At 44.1% G+C, this 17,375-nt stretch overlaps 1 protein-coding gene across 5 annotated transcripts in view; it reads right to left on the reverse strand.

Annotated features, from left to right (window-relative positions):
* The window catches only part of cdon (cell adhesion associated, oncogene regulated), a 182,523-nt gene that overhangs the window by 9,923 nt on the left and 155,225 nt on the right, over positions 1–17,375 (reverse strand). For all 5 annotated transcript variants that reach the window (XM_067971079.1, XM_067971077.1, XM_067971076.1 and 2 more), the window contains 6 exons: positions 17,095–17,301; positions 15,824–16,005; positions 9,189–9,294; positions 5,800–5,922; positions 4,902–5,129; positions 2,272–2,558 (listed from right to left, as the gene is read on the reverse strand). In XM_067971079.1, the coding sequence (XP_067827180.1) occupies positions 2,272–2,558; positions 4,902–5,129; positions 5,800–5,922; positions 9,189–9,294; positions 15,824–16,005; positions 17,095–17,301 (1,133 nt within the window). The remainder of the gene's footprint in view (positions 1–2,271; positions 2,559–4,901; positions 5,130–5,799; positions 5,923–9,188; positions 9,295–15,823; positions 16,006–17,094; positions 17,302–17,375) is intronic.

The following is a 17,375-nucleotide window of genomic DNA, read 5'->3' on the forward strand; positions in this document are numbered from 1 at the left end:
AGTGGCCTCACGCCTCCCGACCACTGCAACCCCATCAGTTTTATGTACCAGAACACAACTCTGGCCTCCTTTGAACCACATCTTCCATTCACTCCTTCTTCTGGTGGAAAGCCACCAGCTGTCTTGTCCTCACAGCTTGGAACTCTCTCCCTATGTTTTGCTATCCCTCTTCCCCCTCATTGAAAATTCTTCTCAAAACCTACCTCGTCAACCCTACCTTTGTTCACCTCCTCTAATCCTTCTCCTACACCTGCTAAGTTTCAGTTCACGCCTCTGTGAAGCACCTTGGGAAGTTCTACTATGCTAAAGGCACTATAGAAATGTAAGTTGTTGTATGCATACCCACGTTTGACAAACCTATTTGCCATTAATTTATTAAATGCAGTGACACAGATCACTCCTAAATAGGGTAACTTCGTCACTTGTACTTGATGTCATTATGAATAAAATGGTCCTTCACTCAAAAAGAATTCGCCACTTACATTTTCATGAAGGCAGTGCACTTTAACTTGCCTTTTCACTGTTTCAAAATAGTTGGAACAAAAGGAAAAAATATCGTAAGCAAAGCTGCACCAAAGTGGGCTGAGAAACCGCACATTCCCACCCCCCTGCAGCCTGACCTCGAGGCAACATGCAAGATAGTGACACACACTGTATATTTGCTCTTACATCAGCCAGTTTAGCTGACTTGGACTCAGGTTAAATGAGTTGGGATTGGCTGGGGCAGGATTGATCTGCAATGCATAAAGCCTCCCCCTCTCCTCCAAAAATAGTACTGTGAGCAGAAAACACATGAAAAGTCTGCTTAAAAAAAGAGGGGCCCCGCATCTCCTTTAATGTACAATGTACTCAGACAGAAATGCACTTAAAAAGGATGGCAATGTGCCAACTAAGAATTAACAGCAGAGAGAAGATAGAACCCAGGCCCCAGCTCCAGGCCCCGACAGGAACCCCTCTGAACTTCACTGCAACTATTCCCCTGTCTCCACCCTCCCTCTTCGGTCCCCGTTCATATCCTCCCTCCCCCGGCCTCCAATCCTCTCCCTCCCTTGGGCCCCAGTCCCCTCCCTCCCTCGGGTCCCAGTCCCCGCTCTCACTCTGCCGCAGTCCCTTCATGATTTCTCCTCTAAACCATTGCAAATTTATTTAAAGTTTATTCAATAAACTCCTGTTCATTTGTTTACACGGTAATTCCATTCAAACTTCATTAGAAGGCCATAGCCAGAATCATAAGCAGATTTATTTTGTCTCCCTGAAAGTAAACTGATTTACCTCAGGAAAAACCACTTAGGATTTATTTATTAAATCAGGCTAAACGTCACAATCGTGTAACTGATCCAGTTAGAAATTAAATCCTTCTTGCAAGTTTTTTTCTCCCCCTCACTATCTCTATCTTTTTATCCTACTCTCCCTTTCGTCTATATCTTTCTCTCTCAATCCTTTTCTTCCTGACTTGCTCCATCACTTCTTTCCTCCTCCCTGTCTCTATCATTACATTACCATATGGATGGCAGCAGTTCAAGTCTGCAGCCCACCAACTTCTTAGGGCAACCAGGAATGGGCAATAAACGTGGTCTTGTCAGCATTCACATCCAGAGAAAAAATAATTTTTAAAAGTGCTGATCTCCAAACGCTCAGTCTGAAGGACAATCTATAAATATCAGATAACTCACCATCTTCTCCAATTCAAAGAGAAAAACACATTTAGGTCCCGTGGATACTTCTGGGAATATGCTACAGGTAAGACTTTAGTAAAAGAATGAACTGAAATTGCACATTTCCATCGTCAAGAGGCATCATTCATTTCAGAATCTTAAAACTTTAGACCAAATCCCCGGGTTACAAACACTTGGTCCTATTACTAACCTTTCAAAGACTCATGGACCTTTGAAGCCCAGTGATGGCTGCTGGGCCCTAGTTTTACCGAAAAAGTAAACTTGAGGGTTGAGGGTAGCAGCATGGGCGAAAGGAATTATGGAGTTGAAATGTTTTGGAGTCTTCCCCCTGGGGGTGAGGGAGGAGGTTGGATGTGTGGAACCAACACTGCAGTGAGTTACCATGATGCCAGAAAGAAGAAAATCCACCTTTGTGCAGGGTGCTTGATGCAGAATGCACGTGAATTTTGAAAATTTCAGTAGAGACTTGAAGGGTTAAATGAAAGGCAATGCCGAAACTCAATTGGGTCTAAATGAAAGCAGTGGCTTTAAACATGGCTCTAGGCCTAACATTTTCTGAATTGGGCCTGTCAGCATAGAATCAACAGGCTCTTACATTCATAATATGGTGAGCATGGTCGTAGTCCATGTGAGTCCTCTGCAGCGAGTTTGTGTGGTTTGGGTACAATGCTGTCCCTCCGTTCATTCCCCCATTCATCAGTCCATTCATTCCATTTGAAACCTTGTGGTGCAGGTGTGGGCAGCCATTACTGAGGCTTCCATTGCCAATGAAGCTGCCATGAACGCTTCCATTGATTCGACTGGTGCCTGGCAGCGTGGTGTATTCCATCAGCTGGCCGTTTACCTCCTGGCCTTGATAGAGGTAGTTAGGAGGATCGTACTCTGGGGGAAAAATATTACAAAAATTAGTTAAGGATGCAATTTGAGTTACTTCCTCCCCTCAACAAACTGTACAGAGATCTTAGTAACCTTGACATATCAACCCTCTTCAGGAAATTTGCATTGAAGAGTTAATGCCTTAGTTGAGGCCTAGTCTCGTTGGCCACCTGTGAAGCCTTCTAGCAGCAATAAGTGCTGAAAAGGTGCTTGTCCCATCGGATTTACAGAGTGGAGTTGTGGACGGGGCCTCTTTCTTATTGACATACCTCAGCTGTTGCATGTCTCCTTGCAATCACTATGACACTTAATATGCCTCCAAATGCTGGAATTTAAGACAGACTATATCCCTTTGTTAGCAGAAACAGATGAGGAATTAAAAGCTAGCAAAACAGAAACTTGAACAAGTAGCATTTTTGCCCTAAATACACCCAAACCAGCTCAAAACACATTTTAGCTCCATTCCTACTTTCTTTCTCAGTACAACGGGGTAAATTCTTAGATAAACCTTGCTAAAGGAAAATCTCCATTTCAATACCAAATTACACTGTTATATGGGAGGATCAAATATAAGAGGGGTGATGACAATGCTCACTACGGTAGATTTCACTGTTCCTGCGCTCACATGCAAAAGGTCAGCTTAAAAAAAAGTGTGTGGGTTGGAAACAGGACAATGCTGCAAGGCCGATTCTCCTACTTGCGCTCTGTTTGAGAGCTGTGCCCAGCTGGGAGCACAGGATTGGTGCTACATTTACCCCACTAATTATGGCAAGCTATTTAATGCTTGTCCAGTGGGATAAAGAACAATATGTAAATTGGGGAAGCGAAAATTGTGCCCCTATACCTCATGGGGAAAATCTTGAGAACAGACAGTTATTGGACCACATTCAAAAGTTGACCTCAACAAAACCACTGAGATTATTGTCCAATGCTGAGACAGCTAGCCTGTAACTACCTGTCTGCCCATACTATAACTGAAATACACATTTCTCAAATGTAGTAACTTTGTTCTCACTCCGATGCCAGGAATATTAAATTTATTTTTAAAAGGGCAGTAGCCAGGGAGTCTTGTAGCAGAAAGGAACCTTATAATGAAGATGGGGTAGACATATTAAAAGTAATGTTAAAAAAATTTTCCTCCCAGCATGGAAACTTGGGCGCTGGGAGTGAACATCAAAAATTCAAGTGCTAGCGCCCCCCCCCACAATGATCCACCAAACATTATGGACAGAAAATGGTGGTGTGGCTCCATGCTGGGAGTGAGAGTTCATAAAGGTACCCCTTTGACACATTGGCTCAATGTCTTTTCCACTACTTTGCACTGACAGTGCCTCAGCTAGACTCCTTCCTGTGTTCTGGAACCGAGGTATCCAAGATTTTTGCCATCCTGGCCATTTAGGTGTATGCCATGGACCCTGTGGGTCACATATAAAGTTTAAATCCATGTTCCCATTAATTTACACACATCTCAAGCTGCTGCACTAACAGATCTTGTTGTTCTGACAAGATTTCTCCACCAATTAGGGCGCAGTGCTCTGTAAAGCCCTTTCCAAACCTTCAAGTCTGCAAAATTTAAAAATAATAAACCAGTGAATAAGAAATATAAATAGAACTGAATTGCCTGGACTTTCTGGGACAGATTGGCAGGGCTCAAGGGCTGCACGTGGCCCCTGGGCTGTAGTATGGACGGCATTGTTTATAAACCACGAGGAGTACATGGGTACATGTTGCATGAGAAGGACTTGAGGAAGACATGCAATTTATTCTTTACAGCGATGACTGTATTGCACTTTTCTCTCACTCATCCAGTTCCATGAGCAATGGCTTTCCTTCATTTATCAGCCCAGAGGTAATATGGCCCTCTGGTACCTCATCCAAGCAGTCACTAAGTTTGAGCCTAGGCTGCAAGAATGAGTAGCTAACATGGGCATCACAGTCAAGCTCAGCCCAATCTAACACTTGACATCTACAGCAATACATTTTCCAGTAGGGGTCAGTGGATAGTAATGAGGTGCAGGAGCACTGGCTAATTTCTCTTCCCAATTTCAGGGTCACTATGCCAATTATAGTGGATCCCTATTCAAATTCTTATAATTTGGCCTATAGAACACTAAGGCTATAGAAACTGACTACTTCCTAATTGGCAGCATTCATTTTGGGCTTCAAAGTAGTTTCAGAGGGCTGGAACCAATGTTCCTAATTGGGTAAGGCCTCTACAACAGGCCAATACTAAGCTGACAGTGCTGGGGGCAGAAAATTGAAAAGTGTACCGTCAACAATTCTCACAAATAGTCACACTCCTCTTAAAAAGAATATGGAGGGATGGGTGAGCTGCATGACTCGACTTACTCTGTAGGGTTGTCTGTTGGCGGTTCTTCCATAGGCACATGGCGATGAAGATAATGAGGATGAGAACCATGATCCCTAGCACTGAGCCGACAATCAGATATAACATGTCGCTGCTCCGTGTGCCTGAGGCAGATGGCCCGTGGCCCAGGTGGTCGGCGAGACTGGGCTGTGTACTCAGGTCGTCACCTGTCACCACAGAGTATTCAGAGGATCCAGGGGGTCTTCGTGCTAAAGGAAAGTATGAAGAGCAAGTGATGGTGAGATGCAGCATTGTGAAAACTGAGGATATGACTGTTAACACATTCTCATCAATAAATGTGTGTCAGTAAATCAAAATTATACCTCCTCTTCTCTGCTGAAGGCACTTGCATAATGCTGGGACACAGCTCCAGGAAATGGCCACTTTGCCATATCTCACCAAGTGGCCATCCTTCAGCCATATCTCACCAAGTGGCCATCCTTCAGCCATATCTCACCAAGTGGCCATCCTTCAGCCATATCTCACCAAGTGGCCATCCTTCAGCCATATCTCACCAAGTGGCCATCCTTCAGCCATATCTCACCAAGTGGCCATCCTTCAGCCATATCTCACCAAGTGGCCATCCTTCAGGTAACAGCGCAGACAATGATTGCGGGCAGGCTAGTCAACAGTGGGCAGCATCATTGTTGAACCTGGTTCTGTTATCACTTGATATCTGCACTTCAAGCAAGTGTCACTGAATATCAATCACAATCCTGCCCACTGTTCTCACACTAAAACCTTTCAGAGACAAGGACCGTCTCATTGGACCACCTCATCGACATGTGTACATGTTACGCACAAAAACTCTACAGACACAGACCGGGGCTTTGCAGTTAACATGCTGACTGGAGGACCCATGCGGGCAGCAACTCCTACCTTTGGTCTCACAGATCATGACGTTGCTAAATTCACTTTCGCCACCTTCATTGAAGCATTGCATCTTGATATCATACGAGGTCTCAGGCTGCAGATGACTGATGAGGTGCCATTGCTTGTTTCCTGTGTCACAGATAAACACATTAGAAGACGTCTGCATGCAGTGAGATGATTAGAGATGAATCTACTTATTATATTTGTAGATGCTTGATTTTGAAAAAATTAACAAACTTGTTGGGCCAAGTGGCCCAAAAATTACTTTTTTGTGCTGTGTTCATAAAACTGTCTCAATTTAGGATGGCTCTAACCAACACTTGCTAAGGCTTTTTCTGCTTCTTGGTTGTCTGTGCTTGGCTCAGAGGGAGGGTGCCCTGATTCTCAGCACCAGGTAGTGCTGCTCTTAACCCCCAATAGTGCTGTTCTCCACCTGGTCAATGCAGGTTAAAAGTGCTGCACGTTGACCATCTACCTGATTTTGCCTTCTACCTTCTGTTGAGGCCTCTCCATGGCAGTACATCTCAGGTTGGTAACTCGGACAGCAAACAGGAATATGCACCCTACTATGAAGCAGTGTGTAGGTACAACAGTGTGATGTACTGCCACATCATTACAATAGCTGACAGTTTAAAGCCTAAGAATAAGAGGCAATTGAGACACTCCATGTGTTAGACCTCAACAGTACCTCTGTCCAATTAGAGACTATTGTACAGGCCCAGGACCAATGACAGTATTCTGCATTCTCATCTGACCTATGCAAGCCACACAGGGGGTCATGTAATCTTGTTTGAGATACACTTACTTTCCACACTGGTCCCTGCTTTTACAATTGACCTTCACTACTCCAGATCCTACATTGGGACCAATACCTTGGGTATTCAGTCAAGCATGGAAATTAGATTATTGGCAGACATAGCCTTATTGCCAATTCTGAGTGCATTTGGGACGCAGCATGAATAATGTTTAATTATCTGCAGCTAAGTACCAACAGGTAGAAAGTTGGACCCTTCATTTTTCTGAATTAACAAAATCCAAGTAATGGTAGAGCTGCAAGTTCAGATCTTCCCACTAAATTGAGACATAAAGATGAGACGATTCCAAGTCAATGTTACAGATCGAATGGCTTGTGTTGTGCACTGCTGAGTCAGACAAATGCACAACAAGCACTTCAAGAAGTTCTGCTTCACTCTGACATGAATGGCCACGTCAATTTAAGTTAGGAGGAAAAGTTAAGGAAATTGGGTTTGCTGTTTTCTTTGGAAAAGAGGCGACTTTGAGGTGACCTCATTGAAATTTTCAAGATTGTTTAAAGGGGATTGATGAAACTGATCCAAGCATATCATTGACTATGGTGAAGGGTTTATATACCAGGAAACACAAGCCAAAATGAGACAGCATGCAGCTATTTTACTTTAAATGAAGGATAATAAACTTTGGAATAAGTAACCAGTGAAGATAATTGAAGTGGGCAATATAAATGGGTCCAAGAGGTATGTTTCTGGAGAGAGATTCTGGGGTTGAGATCTCAAAAAAAAAAGATGGGTTTATTGTCTTCTCCGCTTTCTAAAAACTTAGGTTCTTGCTGCAATGTTCTGGGCTTCACTTTTCCAGATTGTGGCCCCTTTACCACATCCCCACTCCCCCCCGACAGCAGGAGGAAAATAAATCTGTTGGGACATCGTAAATCAAAATTCTGTCAAGATAGCTATCAAAAAGCAGGCTCAGAAATCTGTTCATCTGTTCGCTGTCTCGTGTCTGGACAGAGGTTTAACAAGAAGCACCATTTCAGACTGGACCGAGTCAATCCTCCGCCTCCCTTGAAATGAGAAAAAAAAAGCCCTGCACAATAACTTTATAAACAAAGCTTCTTGCCTCTTGTTACTGCATTCCTGGGAGGCAGATCCCCAAAGGAAAAGTGAAAATAACTGACCGAGTTCCTGCTGCCTCCTGGCCACAGTCGCTCTCGGCCCTGGGTCAGCACACCAATCCAAGCACTGCAGTCTGATCAAGTTATTTTGTTTTTCCTGGCCTGTTCCCAGGCCGTTAAAACCCTCCAAAACACTTCCCCTCCTTCTGGAAATCACTCAGCGATCTTTTCCTTTGGACACTGTTCTGATTTGTGGTGTATTTTAATTAAATTTTTTTGGAGTTTGGGGGGGGGCGGGGGGGGGGGAGAATTTAATTAACTGTCTAATAATGTCCTTGACAGGAAATTCCACCTGAGGGGTTGCTATAGCAACAGGGAATGAAGGCCTACCTCCCACTGCTCTGACAGTCTGGCCTGTTCTTACACTCCTGACTTTGCTCTGCATAATCTCATTTATTTTTATTTTTGCAACTGTATTCATTAATGTAGCTTCCTCATTTTGATTTCACAGAAACCAGTTCTACGGAACAATGAAATCAGAAATTAAATCTTTACTTCGTCCTCTGATTGTTACTTCTAAACATGGATGATTAGAAGTTGCCCAGTAGTCACAGAAACTCTTTTCTCCTCCTCGATTTTCCTCCTGTCTCTCCTTAAGGCAGCAACTCTCGCTGGGGTACATTTCTATGGGTGCCAGCCTCCCTTTGGTACTTTGCTCAAATGGCCATTTTCCACGGGTCAGCTTGAGAGTGAGTGACGGTGGAAGGCTATTTGACTATGGGAGGGTGTCATGGACAAGCCAGATCCTATCCTCACACAACATCTACACTTCGAAATTTTCGAGCAGGGTAGTGAGGACAGGGATATGGCTGTGGCACCCACCACAGCATAGAGTTGACCACCAGCCCCGACAGAAGAAGAAAACAATGTAAATGCTTTAAATGCAATTAAAGGGCCACTTTGCCTAATGCATTTAAAAGTTTAAGTCTCCATCTCCATCTTAGCAATACCAGGCATGCACCAGTGTTCCTAGTGCCCATTTTTGCCATGGTGCAAATGATGGGAAATACGTCATAGGGTCTTTTCCCTTCATTTGCATCTGGTTACAGTACACCTACCAATATTTAGGCACATGTATTGTAAACCTGATGTCACTTTCAGTAAAAGTTTACTAAAGCTCCTTTGGGTGGCTGTCACCTGAAAGAACAACCCCCCCCCCCAATACCATCCACTGTAGTTACACATCGAGAAGCCAGCAGAGTACAATCTGCCCTTTTGTGGTAAAAATACCACTTGACTGTTTCTTAATCCTAGTTTCCTTATTTTTAAAAATCAGTGACCTCTCTTTCAAATTACAAGTGATTTACAGTAAAACAGGATTCTGGGAACCACACAACTTCAGCAGAGACTGGACTATCCAACTGGATAAAGGGGGATATTTACCTCTCCAGCTCAGGCTGGAGGAGTCGGTATCTATTTTAAACCACGGTTAATTAACAGATAGCAGTGCTATTTCTTTGCGTACCTTCCACTACATCTCGCTTGTAGTCGCTATCATTGTCACTGTCAGTCGGTCGATAATAGATATAAAATCCCTGGATGGGCGTGTTGTTGTTACTGGATGGAATATACTGTGAAGGTAATCAGATCAGTGGAGATATTAGTAAATTAACACACCACTAACACAACTGCAGCTCATAATAAAAAAGAGCTCGTCACACACATAGCTAAGAAAGGAGGAACCAAACAGCCATTCTCCTTCCAGTCTCATCAGCCTTCCAAGGTCACATACAGCAATGCATTAGATCTGCCCCAACAATGTGCTTCAGCCCCAGCCAGTCTGTGGCCTCTAGTGCGACTGCAAACTTAGTTCCAAGTCACAAACAGTTTTGTGCTGTGGATTCATGTCGATGTGGTACTGGGTCAAGATTGCCCCACACTTCTTGTTAGGACAGTGAGAGCAAGTAGAGAGAAGACTTTCAGAGAGAAGATTTTTAACAAATTAGTTCAGGCTGATTTCGAACCCAGGTCACAGAAGTAAGGGCATTCAATCCAACAGGACCATCAAGTGCTCCAATAAATGTTAATTTTCCCACAAAGACGATTTCTTTATATTTTTATATATAAGATCCCCTCTCTCTTTTCCCATCAGGCTAGCTGCATTAATGATGCCCTTTTGTTACAAAGGGCAGACCAGTACCACTCTAGATATGTCTGCATTAGCCAGCAATGCTGTTTCCTAAGCAATCCCTTCCCCTCTTCTCAGGAGGTGCTCCTGGGTGCAGATCACTTCTCTTGTCTGGCATTCCCTCTCTGTAGCAGAGGGGCAAACTATTCTCCCAAATGAAGCTCAAATACAAATATCAGTCAAGGCTGGGATTCAAACCAGGCCATCCCGGCTGAGAGTCCAGCACTCTATGATTACACAGCAGTTATTAGGTTGCCTGGGCCCCAACTTTAGATCGGGGCCATGGACAGCTCAACTAGGAAAATAATGCATACTCTCCAAGTTGGTCAGCCTGTCAATGGAATAAAATAAACGATGGTGTATTTACTGATGTTAAAGGCATCTCATTAACATATTTAGTAAATTTTGACTACAATGCAAGTCAGAGACATCAAAGGGCACAATGTCAGTACTGTACCAATTTTCTTTTCGTTAGTGCTCCTTACTTTTAACTACTGGAAAATTTGAACTGGGAGCTTGAAGGAACTCTGAAGGGCCAATTTTACAAAAGCAGATGTCTAGCATGGTGTTTGCCCTTTGGAATTGCATAATGGGACTTCAGTGCAGGCTTCATATGATTTTCCATTCACAAGTATGTGCCTGAATTACTATTATGAGCTCTTGGTGGGCAAAGCTCCACATCTGGAGCTTGATTTCGTAAAATTACCCATCAGCTTTTAGGATCCTGGTTGTAACAGCAATACAGATGCGTCTGAGATAGTACTTGGGACCACCTCAGACAGCAGGCAACCAAATTTCGAACAAATTTGTATTTATATAGCGCCTTTCATGTCCTCAAAGTACTTTGCAGTCAACAGCTTACTTTTGAAATGCAATCACTGCTGTTATGTAGGTAAAACCCATGCTAGTGCAGCTGGCTTCTGATGAGTGGGGCTGATACAGCTGATAGCAATCCCAAGATAAACATGCTGGATTTGCTAAGGGCAATGACCAGGAAGACACACAAGACCCACCTATCAGGAGCTGGCGGCACTAGCACAGCACAAAATCAATGTTTAAAAAGCTATAGTCACTGGAGACTACAGGAGGCGCTGTGGAGCAGCATGCCCAACAATGCATCTACGTAGCCTATTCATTGTCATATGTTGGACTTCTTTGAAAAGGAAAAACAATTTTCTTCTACATATTTTTTTTTGGAGTTACTGCTTCCACCAGCACTTCTGTGCCATATTGATAAGCATGTCTGGGAGTTAAATGATCTTGTAATCAAGACTGCTGTCTGTCTAGAACAGCCATTAAAGAATTCCATCCAACTTTGGTTGTGGGCTGAAGGAGGGAAGATTCATAAAGTTTGTCCACATTGAGGCTTTTGTGTTTGTTGTCTATGATTAAACTGCGTGAGGGTAGAAGGGGGGATATATGGCTTCAAAGGTGTCTTGCAAGACAGCACACGAGGGGTATATTTTCCCCATTTGCTCATGTCCACCTGGTGTGAGTGATTTCCAGTGGGAAATCCCCTGACTCTGCATTACTGCCCATCAACGGCCCATCTTTTAGTCACCAAAAAGCAGCTCTGCATTTGTAAAAGGAGCACACAATGACATGATTAGCAGCAAACCATCAGTGTACCAGAAACAAGCAACACCGATTCATTTTAAAAATATAAGTACTGAACTAAAAAAGTACAAAGAGCAAGAACTGGCGTGAGCCAAAGGCACAGTCGGGAGTAATGAGAGCAGTTACAACAGACAGAGCCTTTGGAGCAGTTAGAGAATCACAGTAGTACAGGAGACATGGTGCTTTTCTGAGGTAAAGGCTGAGGTACGTTGTTGGTGCAGAGTTGGGGGAGTTTTACATTGCACTCAACTTCTACACCTGATTTGGGAGTGCGTGACAATGATACTTATGCCTGAAATAGGTGCCTTAGTGTTTAACATCCTCACTTTGATGAGCATCAACATTTGTCAAAAACTGTAAAGGGGAAAAATACAACACCGATGAAAGCCCTCTCTGCTCTCTTGACTAAGGATTGATGCATGGCATTGAGGAAATAGAAAGAGGAGAGAACAAATGAAAACAAGAGCTAATTTTAATCTCATTAGACCACATAAAAGTGTCTGCAGTTGACCTGTTGCTTTGATTTGTCCTCTAGGAGGAGTACGAGAGTAAACTGGGGCTGATGCTCCTTCTGTTTGCCCCTCTCTCCTTTTGGGAGATCAGCCTTTGCACAGTGATGCAGCGGAGACAGGCAGCTCAGCACAGCACGGGATCAGACCACTGCCGTGGCATCACTCACAGGTGCTCTGACATGTTCCACCACTGCGGTCAGGGGAAATATTTTAAAACCTGTGCTTTAAATAGAGGCAAGATTTACACCAGTGTCCTGTCAGCTTTCCCTGTACAGAAGTTCTTGCCAACATCAGTTAATCAGCCCACAGCAATCACAGAAACATCCAGAACATGTAAACCTGTACTTAATATTAAACAATGGAAATTCTAAAAAGGTGACCCTTATCCTGCTGAATAAACAGGAAGTCTGTAGTTACACAGTGAGTAACCCTTACCTTGCTGAATGAGTAGCAATTGCCTAAAGTTACACAGTAACTCTTACCCTGCGCAATACAGGAACTCTGCAGGAGGCAGTATGGCAGATAACCCGTCCCAGAAAATCAGGGGCTACGGGCCTAGGGTTTCCCTAACCAGTGCTCTCCAAGTGTCACTACTCAGCAGTAGCCCCCAATCAGGAAACTGAGTAGCCATTACCCTGCTAAATAAACAGCAACTGTCTACAGTCAGTGAGTAACCCTTACCCTGCTGCGTAAACAGCAAGGCCTTTACAGAGTGTGTAACTGTACAGAGTAGCTGTTTATTCAGTAGGCTAAGGGTTACTTACTGTGTGCCTATTAGTTGAGTGTCAGAGATCTCATTTGCCTGTTGTAACTGACTCCTGAATGTATAAACTACTGTTTCCAGTCCTCCCAGGGTTAATGTACTGCAGAGCCTTTGTGATAATCAGTGCACAATTAAAGTAATAGCCAATCTCAGGGCCTCACTGTCAATCCATCAGACCCAGTCTGGGAGGGAAACATGACACAAGGGGGAAAATATTTTTCCAAAGCCTTGCGTGCCTCCCGCCAATCTTGAGTGATCTTATCAATCTGCTCAGAATAAAACAGGCTTTTTTTTTTGCCTTTTTAAAAAATTCAGTAAATGAAGGTTCTGTCAGACAGAGAGGTCAGACTCCCCCGGTTCTAGCTCCTGCTCGCTGCCAGGAAAGGACTGATTGTAATTGAGCACATTCTTGGATTTAATGAGTTGGCTGGATGAATGAAGTGCAAGTTCACAGCATAGAAGTTTCTATGACTGATAAGAGCCCCCATCCTTCACCCTCATCCGCCCTTGGTGGTGCTTAGCCAGCAAACTCTGCCACAATTAAAATCACTAAAACTTTGGGAATTTGATGTTCTGATTCCGCCTGAACAACTTTTTACTTACTGCAGTTTTAGATTTTCTTGATCTGATTTTCCCTCGCATCGCCACGGTCACCATTTTAAAATTGTGACTTTAAGCAACTAGACAATCCCATCATGTACTTGGCACATCAACCCTTTTGCCTTTGTTTAAAGAAGAACACACGGTTGATAAAGTGACTTTAAAAAAATGGATTAAATGAGGCCCAACCTTCCGAAGAGGAGCAATTCAAGGGGGAAGACAGGCTCTGCTGCTAGCAAAATGTTAAGGGTAAACATTCCAATGATTCCTTTGCCTAAAGGTCCTATATATGGCAAATACCTCCTTCAAATAAACTACGTCCCAAATCTTTGCACTTGCAGAATATTCTATACACTTTACTCTCCCGTTATCCCTAGCATCTCTTTCCCTGCTCTACTACACTCAGTAAAAGGGCTCAAATCCCAGTGTTGTCAGCTGAGCAGGGAATTTTCAGGTAGATGTGGTGTCTGAAGTAGCTGTCCCAGAATTATGTGCGTGCTGCATCGGACGGCGTTACATCATTCATCGACTCACTGACCTCCAAGAGCTTGGAAGCCAAATGTAGCAGGAGACAGTGGGTGGGAATTGCTCTAGTGTAGTCATAGTGTAAATATGTGAAGATCTCCCATGCCTAACAAAACTGTATACATGCTCTTTTTGAACGTATTTATAATTTAGCTAAAAACATGGAACAAAGTAGGTACTTCAACTGGGGCATCTATTTTGATGAGCCATCTACTCTTAACTCAAGCCAGCGGTTATGTTTTTGATTTTTTTTAAAAATCCCTTTTACTCTAGACGTGTTTAGTTTCTGTGTTATAGATTATTCTCGTCAGTGAGTCTTTGACCACTGGCCTGGAGAGTGTTTTCACTTGTCCTGATAGCTAGGCAAAATTCACAGTATGTCCTAAGTAATGAACGGATAACTTTTTTTTTTAAAACAAAAGACTTCTTCAGCTATTGATTCTATCATGTTCCTCCATAGAATCCTCCTTACCTCAGAAGCAGTCAAGTAATACTACAGCCAATACAGAGCTAACATTCATTTTTGTGACACCATTTACTCTAATTGAAGCTATCTTTCTTTTAATTCGTTCATGGGATGGGGCGTCGCTGGCGAGGCCGGCATTTATTGCCCATCCCTAATTGCCCTCGAGAAGATGGTGGTGAGCCGCCTTCTTGAACCGCTGCAGTCCGTTTGGTGACGGTTTTCCCACAGTGCTGTTAGGAAGGGAGTTCCAGGATTTTGACCCAGCGACGATGAAGGAACGGCGATATATTTCCAAGTCAGGATGGTGTGAGACTTGGAGGGGAACGTGCAGGTGGTGTTGTTCCCATGTGCCTGCTGCTCTTGTCCTTCTAGGTGGTAGAGGTCGCGGGTTTGGGAGGTGCTGTCGAAGAAGCCTTGGCGAGTTGCTGCAGTGCATCCTGTGGATGGTACACACTGCAGCCACTGTGCGCCGGTGGTGAAGGGAGTGAATGTTTAGGGTGGTGGATGGGGTGCCAATCAAGCGGGCTGCTTTATCTTGGATGGTGTCGAGCTTCTCGAGTGTTGTTGGAGCTGCACTCATCCAAGCAAGTGGAGAGTATTTCATCACACTCCTGACTTGTGCCTTGTAGATGGTGGAAAGGCTTTGGGGAGTCAGGTGAGTCACTCGCCGCAGAATACCCAGCCTCTGACCTGCTCTTGTAGCCACAGTATTTATATGGCTGGTCCAGTTAAGTTTCTGGTCAATGGTGACCCCCAGGATGTTGATGGTGCGGGTTCCGCGATGATAATGCCGTTGAATGTCAAGGGGAGGTGGTTAGACTCTCTCTTGTTGGAGATGGTCATTCCCTGGCACTTATCTGGCGCGAATGTTACTTGCCGCTTATGAGCCCAAGCCTGGATGTTGTCCAGGTCTTGCTGCATGCGGGCTCGGACTGCTTCATTATTTGAGGGGTTGCGAATGGAACTGAACACTGTGCAATCATCAGCGAACATCCCCATTTCTGACCTTATGATGGAGGGAAGGTCATTGATGAAGCAGCTGAAGATGATTGGGCCTAGGACACTGCCCTGAGGAACTCCTGCAACGATGTCCTGGGGCTGAGATGATTGGCCTCCAACAACCACTACCATCTTCCTTTGTGCTAGGTATGACTCCAGCCACTGGAGTGTTTTCCCCCTGATTCCCATTGACTTTAATTTTACTAGGGCTCCTATCTACTCTAATACCACGTGCCTAAAATCGCTGTGTAGTCTTCTTGTTACATTGAGATTTTTGTATAAGGCAGCACCAAATTAATAATGTGTCTCACATTAGAAATGACCTCTGCTATTATGGAAGTGGAGCAGAACACAGACCCAAATTGAGGCACAGATACTTCATTTGTGAAGTGTGTCACTCTATTAAAAGGTGGTGGGGGGTGGGTAACAAAACGAAAGACAACAAAAAGATTAGGAGATTGAAGACCTATAATGAGAGCACGGTGCTTACCGTCCATTTCAGCATGATCTGTGTGTCAGTGATAGCTTCAGTATAAGCAATGTGAGGACCTGCAATTGGACGTGCTGAAAACCGGTTGCTGAATCCTGCCACTTGGTACGGTCGTGAGGCTGCACTTCTGGGACTTTCACCGTAGGCATTGATGGCAATCACACGGAACCTGTAGGTAGCACCTGAGGCACAAAAAAACCAGCAAACCGGGAGTAGTAATTATTGCAGCACCGGATATTTCACTACTTCAAAGAGTATTCTAATATCACATTGACAAGTAGGGCTATTTGCTACCAGGTTGAGTCTCTAAGGGATCATGTTGATTCCTCACAGAAGGACAGAGATTGGCAGTGGACAGGAAAACTCAGGCTACTCAAATGCATCTCCAAGAGATCCCATTACAGAGTTGAGCAATGGCACATGAACAGCATGCCTGGCCACTCTCTGTCAGGGGCTGGTGTAAAAAATGGGAGACGAAGGAGCTAAATTTGCAGGGAAAACATATTCCCATAGGGTCCAGTGGCATAGTGGTTATGTTATTGGAGTAGTAATCCAGGGACCTGGACTAATAATCCAGAGAATGTGCGTTCAAATCCCACCATGGCATTTTGAGAATTTGAGTTCAGTTTAAAAGATCTGGAAATAAAAAGCTGGTATCAGTAAAAGTCACCATGAAGCTGTCGGATTGTCGTAAAAACCCAACTGGTTCACTAATGTCCTTTAGGGAAGGAAACCTGCCGTCCTTACCCAGACTGGCCTATATGTGATTCCAGTTCCACACCAATGTGGTTGACTCTTAATTGCCCTCTGAAGTGGCCTTCAAACAGGGACTGTAGTGGTTCAAGAAGGAAGCCTGCCACTACCTGCTCAAGGCAACTAGGGATGGGCAATAAATGCCGGCTTTGCCTGCAGTGCCCACATGCAGAAAATAAAAATCCCACTCCTGATCATTATCCATTGAACCCTGCCAGAAAGTGATGTGAGTAAACAGGTGAGGCCAGGACTTGGCTCAGCTGTGATGCAATCTATTTTCAAATAGTTCACTGACACTCACTATCTAGGCTGACACATGAAAAATGGCCAGTTAGAGGAGGTACTGGAAGCCAATGTTCATGGAAGAGTCAATATCTTCAGGAGAGGAAGAAAATAGACAAGAATGCAAAAGTTTACAAAAATATATTACTGACAGTAACTGTTATAGATGTTTCCTCCCCTCACAAGCCTCTCAATTTAATTTTGAGATATCTTATTTTACTTGCTTGGATTGTTACCTGGTTCAAGGCTGCGCACTTCCACTGAAAGTTTAGACGGCGAGATGCTGTCTGCTGCCACTTGCCAGTCGCTGTTCCTTCCCATCCGTTTGTACTCCACCTTAAAGGAGGTGATGGGGGAGCCCCCATTTGCTCTTGGGATCCAAGTCACGTACACGGAGGTTTCCGAGGCAGTCGAGATTGTAGGCCGGTCGGGTGCCTCAGGGACTAGACAGGAAAAAAAGTGCCATCAGAACAGTGCTGGAGGGCTCGAATTATTTAACTGCTGGCTGCATACAGAT

This window comes from Heptranchias perlo, chromosome 33, assembly GCF_035084215.1.
Source record: "Heptranchias perlo isolate sHepPer1 chromosome 33, sHepPer1.hap1, whole genome shotgun sequence".
Lineage (NCBI taxonomy): Eukaryota > Metazoa > Chordata > Chondrichthyes > Hexanchiformes > Hexanchidae > Heptranchias > Heptranchias perlo.